A 17,951-nucleotide genomic window follows, 5' to 3' on the forward strand; every position below is an offset into this window, starting at 1 on the left:
TTTAACCATCATGTTTGTATTTTTTATATTAAAAAAGTGTGATTTTCAGAGTGAAAACTCTTTAAGGTACACGGGGTGCATTTCCTTCACTGGGCAAAATTAGAGTATAGCAAATTCTCCAGGCACCACTACTCCACTGCATAGGGCGATGGAAAGAGCAGTCACACACAGCATAATACTAAAGGATAAGCAGTCCATAAACTCTGACATAATAAGCCATTAGGTCCCAATCGTAAGAATACAAAACACAACCATTAAGCATTTCCCAATCGAAATGTACAACTATTACTTCCCATTACAAAAAAAAAAATTCACGTTTAGCACACAAAGTAACCGGTGACCTATAGTTTCAAGTGGAACTGACAGCGTTTTGACTACTTTGCAGATATGAAACAAACAATCATAATATCAGTCAAAAGTTTGAGGTTTTAAAAATAGGTTGTATTTGACTCAATGTATAATTCACCAATACATTTCTTGGTAGTCCTAGATCAGGTTGTAAATCACAGCTGGCCTGGTACATTGTTTTCTGCCTCCCATTCGGGATGCACTGTTTCGGTTTAAATGACTCAATATTCTGGACAAAAAGGGACGAATGTAACTAAAGGCTGGGAATGTCAATACAATCAAACTAGCAAGGGCAATGATCACAAGTCAGTCGTACCATGGCTAATAGGCAAGCGTATATATTTATGTAGCAAGCTAAAAACACAAAGCCTAATGTTAGCTAGCTAGCTGCTAGCAGGATGTCATGACATTTGGAGGAGTGGGTGAGTCACTGACTTTTTCCCCTCATATTGTTTTTTGGTGGATATACACAGCTAGAGATACAGGTGTCATTTGGTTAGCTAGCAAGAACTTGAACGACTGTTATCTAGTTAGCATATCTCTTGTGTTTGAAAATTCACTCTGGCTATCTACTCTGATTTCAGAGCACTCTCGTCAGAGTGCAGAACAACTGATGAATTTACGAACATGCAACATCCGCTGAAATGACCGGTGTCCGTTAACATAGGCAATACAAGTAATAATTAGTCAAGAACGCTCTAGATAACATTCAAACAGCCTAACCAGGTCTGTTAGGGTGAATAAAATGGTCAGAGTGAGGTGTTCTTTCATTTGTGTCTGGAAGTAGCAAGCTAGCCAACTTTAGCCAGTTAGCATGGGTGCTTGGTTGGAACAAGCATGCATTGGCAGGCAAGCTGCAGAAGGAAGTGGAGGCTACAATTCCCCATTGCAATTTTGACAGCCAACTAGCTGAAAAAGTTTGAGAGGGTTTATCTAATGTTCCTCTGTTCGATTTTAGCTCTAGCTAGCATTAGTTGTTGATCGTGTTGTTGATGTGCATAACTGAGGGAGATAGAGCCTACCTTATCATGGTTGTTTGATCAATAGGACTGTAAAGTTTCCAAATGTAAGGGGACTCCCATGGTGTTTACATATTTGCAGAAATCCATTCCGGTGTATTTTGTGGCTTTTTTTTTTGGCAAATTCATTCTAATGACCTAAATTCGTGCAGTTGCAACTGCTTGTAAACATACAGTCCAGTTCAAAGGGAATGATGGCAGGCCTGTGTGGCAAATGGCTTGTTTGTATAAAGGCGTACTGTTATAGTGCACCAGTCTGTGTAGACTCCGGTCCTGGACAAGACAGGTGTTTTTATTTGGTTTAATTTACTATTATTTTATTTATCTATTAATTGTCCAAACGCACGGCCGCTTTCCCGCTCTACATTGCTATCGAATTTTCACAAATGCCTTAGTATATGTAATTCCTAAACATTCTAAGAATTTATGAAATGTCCATATCGAAGTGGTCGCTTTTCAGAGTCATTCTTCCTTGGGGTGTATATGAACAGATTTTTATAAGATTTAATTTAGCTAAAATGCTGTTAGTTCCACTTTAAATGCAATAATGTTTCACACACAGAAGTTATTTTCAAAGAGATGGCTAACAGCAGCAAGCGCGCTGCAATAAACAACACAGTTCCCCTCACCAGATGATCATTTGGAACCTTACTTCTTGTTGAAAGTTATTCTTGAAAAGGGTGAAGCTAACAAATTAGCAACAACATCCTCTTTGATAAAATCTGCTGTAGCTGCGGCCGCTGCAAACTAGCCGACAACAAAAGCTAGCTAGCTAGACCGTGGGATAACTACTGCTCGCTATTGCACAGTGACCTGTTGTTCTTCAAGAAGGCAGAAGTTTCCATACGTTTTTGTAAAAAATGTCCCACCCATTAACTCGATGTGATTGGTTGATTCCAATGTCACTCACAAATTTTGCCCTAATACAGTTGAATGACAGATGCCTTCATCTAGCTTCTCATGGCCTAGCCAATGGCTGACTTGGCTAGACTTATCTCCCCGGTGTCAACCCTTTAATTTCTAACAAAAACTGACGAGATTAAATCAGAACATCCTTGAAAATAATAATATACAGTGCCTTCGGAAAGTTTTCAGACCCCTTGACTTTTTCCACATTTTGATACTTTGCAGCCTTATTCTAAAATTAAATAAAAACATATCCTCAGCCACACAATACCGAAGCAAAAACAGGTTTTTAGAACTTTTTGCAAATGTATAAAAAATAAAAAATAAAATATTTACATAAGTATTCAGAACCTTTTCTATGAAACTCAGTTGCATCCTGTTGAGCTCAGTTGCATCCTGTTTCCATTGATTTATCCTTGATGTTTCAACAACTTGTTTGGAGTCCACCTGTGGTACATTTAAATTGACTGGACATGATTTGGAAAGGCACAACACACCTGTCTATATAAGGTCCCACAATTGACAGTGCATGCAAGAGCAAAAACATGAGGTCGAAGGAATTGTCCGTAGAGCTCCGACACAGGATTGTGTTGAGGCACAGATCTGGGGAAGGGTACCAAAACATTTCTGCAGCATTGAAGAACACAGTGGCCTCCATCATTCTTAAATGGAAGATCTTTCTTCACCACCAAGACTTCCTAGACTCTTCCCAGGAACCCAATAGTCACTGACAGAGCTCTAGAGTTCCTCTGTGGAGATGGGAGAAACTTGCAGAAGCACAACCATCTCTGCAGCACTCCATCAATCAGGCCTTTATGGTAGAGTGGCCGGACAGAAGACACTCCTCAGTAAAAGGCACATGACAGCCCGCTTGGAGTTTGCCAAAAAGGTACCTAAAACTCTGACCATGAGAAACAAGATTCTCTGGTCTGATGAAATCAAGTTTGAACTCTTTGGCCTCAGTGCCAAGTGTCACGTCTGGAGGAAACCTGGCACCATCCCTACAGTGAAGCATGTGGGTGGCAGCATCATGCTGTGGGGATGTGTTTCAGCGGCAGGGACTGGGAGACTAGTCAGGATTGAGGCAAAGATGAACAGAGCAAAGTACAGAAAGATCCTTGATGAAAACCTGCTCCAGAGCACTCAGGACCTCAGACTGAGGCGACGGTTCACCTTCCAACCGAACAACAACCCTTAGCACACAGCCTAGACAAAGCAGGAGTGGCTTTGGGACAAGTCTCTGAATGTCCTTGAGTGAACCAGCCAGACCACGGAATTGAAACCCATCGAACATCTCTGGAGAGACTTGAAAATATATGTGCAGCAACGCTCCCCATCCAGCTTGACAGAGCTTGAGAGGATCTGCAGAGAAGAATAGGAGAAACTCCATAAAAATACAGGTATGCCAAGCTTATAGCGTCATACCCAAGAAGACTCAAGGCTATAAACGCTGCCAAAGGTGCTTCAACAAAGTACTGATTTAAAGGGTCTGAATACCTACAGTACTTCGTATTAGTGACCTTTTAGTGATGGAGTGCCATGTGATGACCTGGTCTCCACAATCACCCGACCTCAACCCAATTGAGATGGTTTGGGATGAGTTGGACCACAAAGTGAAGGAAAAGCAGCCAACAACTACTCAGCATATGTGGGAACACCTTCAAGACTGTTAGAAAAGCATTCCAGGTAAAGCTAGTTGAGAGAATGCCAAGCGTGTGCAAAACGGTCAAGGGAAAGGGTGGCCGCTTTTTAAAAAAAAAGAGCATACTTTGTTTTTATTGTAGGAACACAAAGAAAGTACAAAAAATAAAAGAACAAAAAAGATCTGGCAGTTACAGTGCACGTCATACCTTCATTATATTAGTTACATTGACATCTTTGAATTAAACCTTTTTCAAGTATGAAACCTGTTTTTAAAGTATTCCTGACCTCGCGTATGATCTCTTGTGTTCTTAAAGCAAAGGTCATACGCTCCATGTGGTGTATTTCTTCTACAATGTCTATCCATTGTGTCACTGTGGGAGGGTCTTTTTGTAGCCATATCCTAGTGACATCCTTTTTACTGGCTGCAAGTAGGACCTTCAAGAGGTACTTTTCTCCAAGTACAAAGAAATGAATGTTTGTTCTATATCAAATCCCATTATTTTTCCAATGTTAGATCTTATTTCTCCCCAGTAAGTTTCGATTGCGGGGCAAGTCCAAAAGATATGAGAGTGTTAGGGTGGCTGCTTTTGAAGAATCTAAAATATAATTAATTTGTTCAACACTTTTTTGGGGGTTACTACATGATTCCGTATGTGTTATTTCATAGTTTTGATGTCTTCTGCAATGTATAATATAGTCAAAATAAATAAACAAAATTAATTTTTGCTTCGGAACTTTTGACCTGTACTGTATGTAAATGTAATATTTCATTTTTAAAATGTAATTATACATTTGTAAAAATGTCTTATCCTGTTTTTGCTTTGTCATTTAAATCGAATCACATTTTGTCACATGCACCGAACACAATCAGTGTAGAGACCAAGGGCATCATATGTTGAAATGCTCACTTACAAACCCTGTGGGGGTATTGTGTGTAGATGGTTGAGAACCCCCCCCCCCCCCCCCCCCCAATTTAATCAATTTTAGAATAATGCTGTAACTTAACATTTGAAAACTGAAATACTTTCTGAATGCACTGTAATTAATATAAATATTATAATCCTTATTTTAGAAATCCTTAGCCCTTCTCTGAAGGCGTAGAAGGCCCACTGTTCCCCACTGTGTTTGGGTTAGTAATAATTTGTAGAGTGGCTCTATTTTCTCTCAGCATGCAATTTTTCACTGTTCAGAATGTATAAAGAATCCATATGTCCCCCTCCCGGACTCGGTCATGACTCGATCTCGCTCCCCCTCCCCCTCCCGGTCATGACTCGCTCCCGCTCCCGCTCCCCCTCCCGGTCATGACTCGCTCCCGCTCCCCCTCCCGGTCATGACTCTGTCTCGCTCCCCCTCCCGGTCATGACTCGGTCTCGCTCCCCCTCCCGATCATGACTCGGTCTCGCTCCCCCTCCCGGTCATGACTCGGTCTCGCTCCCCCTCCCGGTCATGACTCGGTCTCGCTCCCCCTCCCGGTCATGACTCGGTCTCGCTCCCCCTCCCGGTCATGACTCGGTCTCGCTCCCCCTCCCGGTCATGACTCGGTCTCGCTCCCCCTCCCGGTCTCGGTCATGACTCGCTCCCCCTCCCGGTCATGACTCGGTCTCGCTTTAGGTGGTCTCAAACTCAACACTGCTTATTACACATTTAGTCTTTGGCTAAAATGCTGCTAGCGGTACGGTACGTGGTACCCCAATGCCACGCGGAACAAACTGAGCATACATTTTCCAGAATCAATGTTCATTGATACTCTTGTTTTAGTAGTGTCTGCTCTGAATGCAATTATAGTAGTTGAGACATAAAAAGAGTATCGAAAGATCACTTCTCCTTTATTACAGTAAAATAAAGTCAACAATGTGTTTGTGTCCATATGACCAATTCTGTTGCACCAAACCTCAAATGCAAATGCAAATTGCAAATGCAAATTGAAACCGCTTGTCAGAGAGGAAGATGTGATCTCTCAACGTTGTTGGCGTGAGAGGCAGGGGAGGGGCTTGGTGTTTGTAAACCAGAAGAAGAGGCGAAGCGAGAGGTTTCACTTTCTAAAATATGTTCAAAATAAGGCCAATGCATTTCTATGGGCTTATTTGGGACCTAAGCTTGACGCCTGCCTTCCCGCCTTTGGTACAACAGCTCCCATTGTTAGGGCGGAGATGCATCTCGTCATTATACACCGATCTCTGGTGTAAATGGGAAGGTGAACACAGCACAGGAGCGAAGGAGACGAGACCAAAAATACAACATGAAAACAAGCGGACATAAATGCCCATAAAAAGAACAAAGCCTTGATTCTTGCGATACATGCGTTTGGAATATCACGCAAAAACATACATTCATATGAATTCGATATATTGCAGCCCTAACTGGTGCTGCTGTGCTGACACATATGGATCTGGTGGCCCACCGTGCCACTGCATCGCTAGCTAATTCAGCACTCATTCTTCTAAACACTGTAACCCCCCCACCCTGCATTAACCTGCTCCAGCGTTACACACACTCACACACTCCGCAGAATAGCATCACCCACACACCACAGAAAAGCACTGTGCACGCACGCGCATACACACACACTATCAGAATAGCATCTCACACACACAGTTTGTCCAGTGAGCCAGTTGGCCCAGTCAGTTAGGAGACTGTTCTCCCATCAGCACATTCCTTTAGGTGGTGTCCCAAATGGCACATTATTCCCTATATAGTGCACCACTTTTGTCCAGAGCCCTATGTGCCCTAGTCAAAAGTGGTGCACTATTTCAGGAATGGGGTGCCATTTGGTGCACATTCCTGTAGTCTCAATAAACTGCGAACTGCTTTTGGCAAGGGAGACGGGGTGGGGTAACGCTCATATCCTGCCCTTAGACCTCTCGCACACGCACACACGCACGCACGCACGCACGCGCACACACACACAAACATTTCTCAAAACATGCAACAGTTTTTCCAAAAGCATTATTTCTATCTCTCTCTAATACACAAACTGTAGCAAGTGTTGCTCACAAGCTGTTGGTGAGTGCAGACTTGACCAGGTCACAGCCCACTCTGTCTGCCCAGCTCCAACTCCCGGTCTGGATGTCTGCTGCTGTCTATGGTGGTGCTGTGTGGTAGTGCCAGTCTGTGCCTGTTGTTGTGTCCCACCCCATCACCAGTACAGGCACCCCTCTGTCTCTCTGTGTTAATGACCCAACATCAGTCACAGTTCAGAGCTCATGCTTGGAGTAGGCCAGAACTCTCTCTCACACAATGGAGCTCCAGTCCACTACTCCTCACTAACATCAATCTACCACTTACTGTGGCAGAGCGTGGGGCCAACTCCCTCTCTGTGTGTTTGTGTGTGAAAGACGGAAAGAGTGTGTTTGTCTGTAATGTAGGCCTTTGCGTACGTTTGTGTGTGGGTGTGTGTGTGTGTCCCTGTTTGTGTGTGTCTTGTAGTTGCTGTTTCCGTGCCAGATTTTCAGGCAGCGGTAACAATGTGTGTATCCAGGCATGAACACATTGCTGAATACTGGGAGCCCCTACAGCACTCTGACACAGAATGAAAAAGCACTCAGAACTCTCTCTCTCCTCTCACTTTGTTGGTTTCTCTACCTATCACTCTGTTACTCTCCTTCTCTCTGTCACTCTTTCTATTTTTCCCACTAGGTCTCTCTTTTTGTTACTCTTTCTCACCCCTGCAGTCACTCTTACTTTCTCTCTCTCTCGCTCTTGTGGCCCCTGCCCCATTTCTCTGATTTGACGTTGCAAATAATACTGTCCCCAAAAACAACCCACAGCAGTAGTTCTCATGTTCAATAGTTGTTGTTCTACTCAGTAATATCAAGCGCAGAGAGAGAGAGAGAGCGAGATGCCGGTGCCTTCAAGATAAAACACACACCACCCCAGGCCCAGCAGCTTATCAAACGCCTCCATCGGTCTCTCTCTCTCGCTCCCTCGCGTTATTTGTTCCTTCTCACTTCCCCAACCAGTTTCTCTCATTGTACGTTTATCTTCCTCTAGTCTGGGCTGCAGCACACACCAACCCTGTCCCTCCACAAGTCAGTGGGAGTTAGGAGGAGGTAGGAGGTGGTGTAGGGGTATAAAGCCGTCCCAGACAGGTTCGGCTGGCGCCTAGTAGAACCTGGCTAAGCAAACTGAACGAGCGTGCTCGCTCGCATACTCCCTTTAAAGACGTTTGCTTGAAAAGGGGAAGAGCGGAAATAGTGCTGGTAATACTCAACTACGGCCAAACAAGGAAGTGACGACGACACCCAAGCAAGGAAGAGGCGCGCGCTGTAGAAATAATATGGTGTTCAGAGAGACACTTGACTGGCGAGAAAATGGAAAATGGCCAGGTATCTACTAAATTTACTTTACCTAGCAACACATATAAAAGGAGAGTGAAGGGAGAAGATAGTCAGTGTGACCACTCAACAGAGAAGGAACAACGGAGGGGGGGGGGGTGTGTGTATGCAATGCTGGTTCAACAAATGCGCCCAATTGATGAGGAGCAACATTTTGTGTACTTCAGGATGAATTGGCCTTTACATGCTAGTCTTTATATGATGCAAGGGCTGGAATCGTAGAGGTGCAAGTACTTCTGTACCTCCTCGACCAAGCGACGCTGCAAGTTGTTGTCGTTCACCATTTTGAATCCACACTGAGTTTCAGGCTGAATCGAGAAGAAGAAGAGCCTCGATTTACCCTTACATTTGACGAATCACTAACGAAGGGGCGTAAGACTTCGGCTCCCGAAGTTCGACTTTGCTCAAGAATAAATGACGTGTGCACGAACAGACAGAAAAAAAAAAACCTTGCCCGAAGACCAAAACCGTACATAATTCATGCACAAGCTGTGTCGCACTGTTTCGGATGGAAGCATGCGAATGCCTTAAAGGGTAACTCTCAACCCCAATTTCAGCCTTTGCCCATTATTACGATGGATGTAGCTATGAGTAGAAGCGTGTAATCCTCATAGCCTATACGTTTTCTTTCTTGGTAAAAGCACGCTAAGCAGAAACTTTGAATTTGGTCATATGCGGAAATGTGCCTTACTGCTTTTAAAAACAAATGTTGTGGTACGTCAGTCGTCTAGTCAAGGAAGCGTCACATATGCAAAATATTTTGGCACACCCCACTTATCACGACCATTGCCAAATAAGGCGCGGCGCCGTCACTTGCTTTTATAGTTAGCTTTGAGGTGGTACCACCCAGCACATCTAGAAGCGAGTGTATTTCATGCCGAACCCCCCCCCCCCCTCTTGAGATGACTGAGAGGCTCTACGTCATGATTTCAATGGTAGAGTTGAACCATTAGGGGCAAAAAGAGTTAGATGTCCTACTAAAATATCAAAATACATCACTTTTGCAACAAACTGTCAAAATGAAGACCAGAATTGACATGTTTCACTATAACTAAGCCTAAAACATCTGAGTTTCTATAAAAAAAAAGTTTTTCAAATCATCACAGTTTTAAGGGAGGTTTAGGAGGAATGGGATGCGGAGATACAGACCCCCAGGCCTCCTCTCTACTCCACTTAGACTGACTCTTATCTCTCCCTGTGACGCTATCGCTGGTCACAGATAAGGGGATGTGTGTGAGTGTGTACGCGCCCGTGCCTGCCTGCGTGCCCGTGCGTGTGTGTGTTTTGGGGGAGCCTAGGGAGTGTTTGGACTTTGCTCTTTGCGGTTGTGGGAGGGCTGGGCGTTTGGCTCTCCCCCTTCCCCTCTACCCCCCCCCCCCCCCCCCCCCCCCCCTAGAGAATGAAGAATAGGGGAAAAGAGGAGAGTTGGGTTCCATGTGAAACTACCTCCCATTGCTTCCGCTTTGCTTTTTTTTTTTGCCATGGCTACAATCCCAAATGGTACCCGAGGGGCCAGAAGTAGTGTCCTATATATAGTAGGGAATAGGGTGCCATTTGAGATGCAAGCCATGTCCATGTTTACTATTCTGTGGCTCGATTAGCTACTTTGGTATTGTTCTCTGGTGGGAGACTATAACCGTAGCTGTAATAACTTTTGTTAGTTGCTTGTCCTGCCATGGGGTTTGTGTGCTCTTGTCATATTTGTCCACTGAGGAGGGGAAACGATAATCTTACCTGATCCTTTTTTACTCATTATTATTATTCATTATTCACTGTGTGTTTATTCCTCGTGTCACTATTTCAATATTTGTTCTTTTTTTCTACTGTGCATTGTTGGATAAGGACCCTGAAGTAAGCATTTCACTGTTAGCCTACACCTGTTGTTTTACGACGCACGTGACAAATGAACATTAGTTTCTGTTTGCAGTGAGCCACAGGACATGTGAAGCTGTACCCGAAGCTGACGGAATCTCCCCTGGAAGGTTTTTTGACGTGTGTTAGGATGCCTGAGAGTGGTTGAGCGGTTAAGGTTGCCGCCCTCGGCACCTAGGCAATCCCCTGACCGCATGGGATCGAAACCCAGTCCCAACACACTTCTCTGTCCTCTATCGGTCTCCCTCCTTATTTCATGTTTCTCCCTGTTAATAAAACTGGAAAAATACAGGGGGGGGGGGGGGGTGATGACCAGCGGCGTGTGCATGTCTATAATCAGAGACTTTAGAGTTAGTGTTCCCTCAATCTTGATGCCCTATATCTTAATTGATTGTAATAGTGTTTATCAATCAATCAAGGCCTAATACTCAAACCCCAGACAGTCAGTGTGTGTGTGTGTGTGTGTATTGATTTGTTGATTGATTGATTGATGGTAGTGTGTGTTGACTGACTGGTGACTAATGCATCTCCCCCTCTTATCTTTTATCCTGTTCTCTTCTCTGCTAGGTGACATCACACAGAAGGGCTATGAGAAGAAACGAGCCAGGCTGCTGGCCCCTTTCCTCCCTCAGATCACCAGTAAGTACAGGCCTTTCTCTTCTCTCCTTCTCCTCCTCCTTCTCTTTTCACCTTCCTCAGTAAGACGCATCTCCCCCTCTTATCTTTTTCTTTCTGTCCCTTTAGTCGTTGTCCTTTTATAAATTCTTCATACGACATCTCCTCTCTCGTCTTTTCAGTCCCTCCTCCTCCACTATTGTCTTCATCCTCATTGCTCTCTTCTTCTGACCTCCCTTGATATTTGTCATCCACGCACAGATGATATAGTAGCAGAGAGAACAAGACATGACTATCTGTTTTCAGCCTAACCCCAGACTCAAACAAATGCCTTTTCAATCCAACTGACAGCAATGACCAAACTCATCAACTAAGTCAGTTTTGTACCAACAAGTTATTTTTATGGGGAAAGAATGCACAGATAGACCAAAACTGTTCCATAAATAGTGGGTTACTGAACGGACTTCTCTATGATTGTTTTTCCACTATATCTGTTTTTGACCTCCCTCTGTTTGTTCCTATGGCGATGGGAGAGTTTATGGCTCTCTGCTGCACTCTAGTGGTGGATGACGGAACAGCTGCATTGCTGCTCAAACGAAGTACAATGGTGGATGCTTAGTGAAATCCTTCAGACGACCCTACCCTAAACCCTTACTCTAAACATAAGACGGTACCTAACCTTTACCGTTTTAAATTTCAAACGAGGACATGGTTAATATAAATCTAGCTGTTTTTTCTATACATTGGCAGGACAGAACGGCAGTGTCTCATAAACCCAAGGGCTGGGTATGTGTCTCTTTGTTAACAGCTCGTGGGCAATCTCTAATATTAAGTAAGTCTCGAGGTTCTGCTCGCCTGAGTTAGAATGCCTCATGATAAGCTGTAGACCATACTATTTACAAGAGATCTATATTTTTCATACCTGTCTGCTTACCACCACAAACTGATGCTGGCACTAAGACCGCACTCAACAAGCTGTGTAGGGCCATAGGTAAACAAGAAAATGCTCACCCAGAAGCGAAGCTCCTAGTGGCCAGTGATTTAATGCAGAAAAAATGAAATCCATCTTACCTAATTTCTACCACCATGTCACCTGTGCAACTACAAGGGAAAAAACGATAACCTTTACTGGACACACAGAGATGCATACAAAGCTCTCCTTCGCCCTCCATTTCGCAAATCTGAGATTAACTCTATCCTCCTGATTCCTGCTTACAAGCAAAAACTCAAACCGGAAGTACCAGTGACACTCAATTCGGAAGTGGTCCGATGAAGCAGATGCTAAGCTACAGGACTGTTTTGCTAACACAGACTGGAATATGTTCCGGGATTCATTCAATGGCATTGAGGAGTTTACCACGTCAGTCACCGGCTTCATTAATAAGTGCATCGACAACAACGTCCCCACAGTGACCATATGTGCAGTTGAAGTCGGAAGTTTACATACACTTAGGTTAGAGTCATTAAATCTCGTTTTTCAACCACTCCACAGATTTCTTGTTAACAAACTATAGTTTTGGCAAGTCGGTTAGGACATCTAGTTTGTGCATGACAAGTCATTTTTCCAACAAATTTCCAAACGCTTGAAGGTACCACGTTTATCTGTACAAACAATAGTACGCAAGTATAAACACCATGGGACCACACAGCCGTCATACCACTCAGGAAGAAGACGCATTCTGTCTCCTAGAGATGAACGTACTTTGGTACGAAAAGTGCAAATCAATCCCAGAACAACAACAAAGGACCTTGTGAAGATGCTGGAGGAAAGAGGTACAAAAGTACTATATCCACAGTAAAACGAGTCCTATATCGACATAACCTGAAAGGCCGCTCAGCAAGGAAGAAGCAACTGCTCCAAAACCGCCATAAAAAAATCCAGACTACGGTTTGCAACTGCACATGGGGACAAAGATCGTACTTTTTGGAGAAATGTCCTCTGGTTGGATGATACAAAAATAGAACTGTTTGGCCATAATGATCAGCAAGGAAGGAGGCTTGCAAGCCGAAGAACACCATCCCAACCGTGAAGCACGGGGTGGCAGCATCATGTTGTGGGGGTGCTTTGCTGCAGGAGGGACTGGTGCACTTCACAAAATAGATGGCATCATGAGACAGGAAAATTATGTGGCTATATTTAAGCAACATCTCAAGACATCAGTCAGTAAGTTCAAGTTTGGTCGCAAATGGGTCTTCCAAATGGACAATGACCCCAAGCATACTTCCAAAGTTGTGGCAAAATGGCTTAAGGACAACACAGACAAGGTATTGGAGTGGCCATCACAAAGCCCTGACCTCAATCCTATAGAAGATTTGTGGGCAGAACTGAAAAGGCGTGTGTGAGCAAGGAGGCCTACAAACCTGACTCAGTTACGCCAGCTCTGTCAGGAGGAATGGGCCAAAATTCAGCCAACTTATTGTGGGAAGCTTGTGGAAGGCTACTCGAAACATTTGACCCAAGTTAAACAATTTAAAGGCAATGCTACCAAATACTAATTGAGTGTACAGTATGTAAACTTCTGACCCACTGGGAATGCGATGAAAGAAATAAAAGCTGAAATAAATAATTCTCTCCACTATTATTCTGACATTTCACATTCTTAAAATAAATTGGTGATCCTAACTGACCTAATACAGGGAATTTTTTACTCGGATCAAATGTCAGGAATTGTGAGTTTAAATCTATTTGACTATGGTGTATGTAAACTTCCGACTTCAAATTTATTTACGTTCCCCCCATTCAACTGTGTCCACAGAAAACACAGAACCACAATGTGACATAGCTGAGGTAAACTGGGGAGAACAACTAACCAATTGAACAGAGAGCTGTGGTCAACTGGGGAGTAGAAACAACTAAAGACCCAAGAGGTCCCTCTGGGCCACTGGTTCGAGATGACAAACAAACTAAAAACTGTGAGCTACTTCCCTCAAAGCCTGTTAGGCCATATCTGCTTTCTTCTGCTTTTTTTCTGAGCAGTACAGGGATGGTCACACCACAAACTTGACATGGACATCATTCAGTGGTACTCTGTTGGCTGACTAACTGACTACCTGCCATTGTGAGTTTAGAGCTAGATGAATTAATTCTACAGTATCTACATTATTCAGACCCCTTCCCCTTTTCCACATTTTGTTACGTTATTCTAAAATGGATTAAATAAATAAAAAATCCTCATCAATCTACACACAATACCCCATAATGACAAAGCGAAAACAGCTTTTTAGATATGCATGTTCATTAATAAAAATGAGAAACAGAAATACCTTATTTACATAGGTATTCAGACCCTATGCTATGACACTAGAAATTGAGCTCAGGTACACCCTGTTTCCACTGATCATCCTTAATTAGAGTCCACCTGTGGTAAATTCAAATAGTTGGAGATGATTTGGAAAGGCACACACCTGTCTATATAAAGGTCCAACAGTTGACAGTGAACGTCTGAGGAAAAACCAAGCCATGAGGTCGAAGGAATTGTCCGTAGAGCTCTGTGACAGGAAGGTGTTGAAGCACAGATCTGGGGAAGAGTACCAAAACATTTCTGCAGCATTGAAGGTCCCCAAGAACATCACCACTGCACGATGCTGTCACCACGCCTTACCATTAGGGATGGTATTGGCCAGGTGATGAGCGGTGCCTGTTTTCCTCCAGATGTTATGCTTGGCGTTCAGGCCAATTCAGGTTCAATCTTAGTTTCATCAGACCAGAGAATCTTGTTTCTCATGGTCTGAGAGTCTTTAGGTACCTTTTGGCACATTCCAAGCAGGCTGTCATGTTAATTTTAATGAGTTGCTTCTGTCTTGCCATAAAGGCCTGAACCTCCTGAGGTTTTGGCTGATTTCTTTTGATTTTCCCATGATGTCAAGCAAAGAGGCACTGAGTTTGAAGGTAGACCCTGAAATACATCCAAAGGTACACCTCCAATTGACTCAAATGATGTCAATTAACCTATCAGAAGCGTCTAAAGCCACGACATAATTTTCTGGAATTTTCCAAGCTGTTTAAAGACACAGTCAATTTAGTGTATGTAAACTTCTGACCCACTGGAATTGTGGTACAGTGAATTATAAGTGAAATAATCTGTCTGTAAAAATGACTTGTGTCATGCACAAAGTAGATGTCCTAACCGACTTGCCAAACCTATAGTTTGTTAACAATACATTTGTGGAGTGGTTGAAACACTTAGGTTGGAGTCATTAAAACTACTTTATGTAAACTTCCGACTTCAACTGTAAGTGGTCTGTTAGTTAGTAGTAAGAGTTACCTGACCAATGCAAAATTGTGTGTCTGCGTGTGCAACGTGCGTGTCAGCGAATGTTTGTGTGGGTGTGTTAGTGCTGGGCGGTATATTACAGTGCCTTGCGAAAGTATTCGGCCCCCTTGAACTTTGCGACCTTTTGCCACATTTCAGGCTTCAAACATAAAGATATAAAACTGAATAATTTTGCACGCCCAATTTTTCAGTTTTTGATTTGTTAAAAAAGTTTGAAATATCCAATAAATGTCGTTCCACTTCATGATTGTGTCCCACTTGTTGTTGATTCTTCACAAAAAATACAGTTTTATATCTTTATGTTTGAGGCCTGAAATGTGGCAAAAGGTCGCAAAGTTCAAGGGGGCCGAATACTTTCGCACGGCACTGTAGCTGTAACCCAGGCAAACCAAATCTCAGTTTTAAATGCCTCCTGTAGTAAAGCTGTCAATGAGTCGGGTGGCGTTGATCTGTCCCAATCCAACGGACAAATGTTAAGCTCAACTCCGAAGCCCAGTGGCACCCCCCTCCCCCACGGCTACCACAGTTCAGCAGGTTGCTTCCCCATCGGATTCCATCACATCCACCATCATTGTGGGAAGATCGATGGTGAGAGATTTTGGACTGACCAAGGTCCACTGTCACTCAGGAGTCCGTGCCCATGACATCAACTCCCTAGTGCCCACGGTTCTGGCCAACTACTACAATATTGTCACTCACGTAGGTTTGAACGACTTTCGTTTTAAGCACTGTCACTAGCACAGGGAAGAGAATAGTTACCTCTGGCCTACTCCCGTGCTACCGAAAGGGTTCGGAACATTTCAACCGATTCATTGGCCTGGATGAGTATTTGAAGAAACTTAACGACAGGAATGTCTCTTTTTGTGACAAACTTTGATTTGCTGTGGGAGCAACCAGCACTTTAAAAAAAAAGAGACTGGATTCACCCTAACCGCAGGGCTTCCAGTATTATTTCTCGCAACATCGCTAACTGTTTTAGGGATGGGACGTACCTGGTCTGTTAGTGATCTAGTTCTCCCTTTCAAAATAAGCAAGGCAGGTCTTGGAAAGCATGTAAACTCCTGTAGAAATGGCGCTATGAGTAACTTAACTTATTTTCCTTTAACTCGGGCCTTCTAACGAGTTTCTACAAACTGTTATCTCCTACCATTCTGTCAGAAAACGTGGTTGTTATTCCATTGCTTACCTCGAGGCAGATGCCCGGGGGCAGTGGCCCACACCAATTGGACATGGCTCTTTTAAATGTTAGAGCAATCACAATTTTTCTTTTAAATATTTTTTATTGAACCTTTATTTGACTAGGCGAGTCAGTTAAGAACAAATTCTTATTTACAATGATGGCCTACATAGGCCAAACCCGGACGACGCAGGGCCAATTGTGCTCCGCCCTATGGGACTCCCAATCACTGCCAGTTGTGATACAGCCTGGAGTAAAATCTTTCTCGTGAATGACCTCCTTACTGAGCGCAAAGTTGATTGCATGTTTCTCACGGAAACATGGCTGCCCCCCGGACTACAGCTTTTCATTTATTTTTTATTTGTTTAACCTTTATTTAACTAGGCAAGTCAGTTAAGAACAAATTCTTATTTACAATGAAGGCCTAGGAACAGTGGGTTAACTGCCTTGTTCAAGGGCAGAATGACATATTTTTACCTTGTCAGCTCGGGGTAACCTTTCGGTTACTGGTCCAATGCTCTAACCACTAGGCTACCTGCCGCCCCATACTCTATCAGAAAAGAGAAAAGGGGTGGGGCGACAGCCTCTATTTTTACAAATGCTTTCATTAGTAAATTTCATTTGGCAACTTTGGGTCTTTTGAGCATCATAATATACTGTTTAAATGTCGGCCACCAGTGCTGGTCGTAACCCTGTATAGGCCACCAAAGCACTGCCCCACTTTCTTCACTGATTTATCTGAGCTATTGTCTATACTCCTATACTCCTTCAGAACTATGAAAAAAATCAATGTGTTGGGCGATTTTAATATTCATAAGACTGCTGGCTCACAGCTTCCTCCAGCTAAATCAAGACAATGCCGACGTACTTATTGTTGGAGTCAAAGCACAGAGAGAGAATCTAGCCGCACATTTTAATTCACGGGCAATAGAGATAAAACACCAGATAAAAAAAGCTAGGTGTTATTTTAGATTCTGAACAAAATTTTGAATCGCACATTAGGAATGTAACCAAAAATGTTTTTTTTTAAACACCTGAGGAACATTGCCAAGCTGTGGCTGTTTCTGTCTCCGGCTGATACAGATAGACTAATCCATGCTTTTATTACAAGCAGGCTTGAATACTGTAATGCTCTCCTGTCTGGTCTACCCAAGAAAGCCATTGTTCAACTGTAAAGCATACAGAATGCTGCAGCGTGGGTACTGACCAAGACCACATGGAGAGCACACATTACACCAGTTTTAAGGTCTCTGTACTGGCTGCATGTGAGTTTAAAAAAAAATGTAAGTTCATTTTAAGATTCTTATATTGTTTTTTTGTAAATCAATCCACGACTGTGCACCTCAATGCATGTCAGACGTGCTTTTAAGTTAAGCACCCAGTTGGTCCCTCAGGTCCTCTGGCACTAGCCTTTTAACTATCCCAAAGCCTAGGACCAAGAGGCATGGAGAGGCAGCCTTTAATTATTGTGCCCACAGCCTCTGGAATAGCCTGCCAGAGAGCCTGAGGAGACTGAAACTGGACATTTTTAAAAGGAGATCTTAAAACGTTTCTTTAGGGTGCTTTTTAGTAGTTCAGTTTGTCATTCTTTCGTTTTTTTTAATCTTATGTTTGTTGTATAGTAAATGTTTCAGCTTTTATTTTCTTGTAAAGCACATTGAGTTCCATTCCATGTCTGAAATGTGCTGTATAAATAAATCTTGATAAAAGCTATAACAGCCTCCACTCTTCTGGGAATGCTTTCCATTACTGATGGAACATT

The 17,951-nt window shown here is 43.2% G+C and overlaps 1 protein-coding gene across 4 annotated transcripts in view; it reads left to right on the forward strand.

The window, feature by feature from the left end:
- LOC110491053 (disco-interacting protein 2 homolog B-A) overlaps nt 1-17,951 on the forward strand; it is a 72,400-nt gene that overhangs the window by 20,170 nt on the left and 34,279 nt on the right. For all 4 annotated transcript variants that reach the window (XM_036946807.1, XM_036946809.1, XM_036946808.1 and 1 more), the window contains one exon: nt 10,691-10,762. In XM_036946807.1, coding sequence (XP_036802702.1) covers nt 10,691-10,762 — 72 coding nt within the window. The remainder of the gene's footprint in view (nt 1-10,690; nt 10,763-17,951) is intronic.

Source organism: Oncorhynchus mykiss, chromosome 16 (assembly GCF_013265735.2).
Source record: "Oncorhynchus mykiss isolate Arlee chromosome 16, USDA_OmykA_1.1, whole genome shotgun sequence".
Lineage (NCBI taxonomy): Eukaryota > Metazoa > Chordata > Actinopteri > Salmoniformes > Salmonidae > Oncorhynchus > Oncorhynchus mykiss.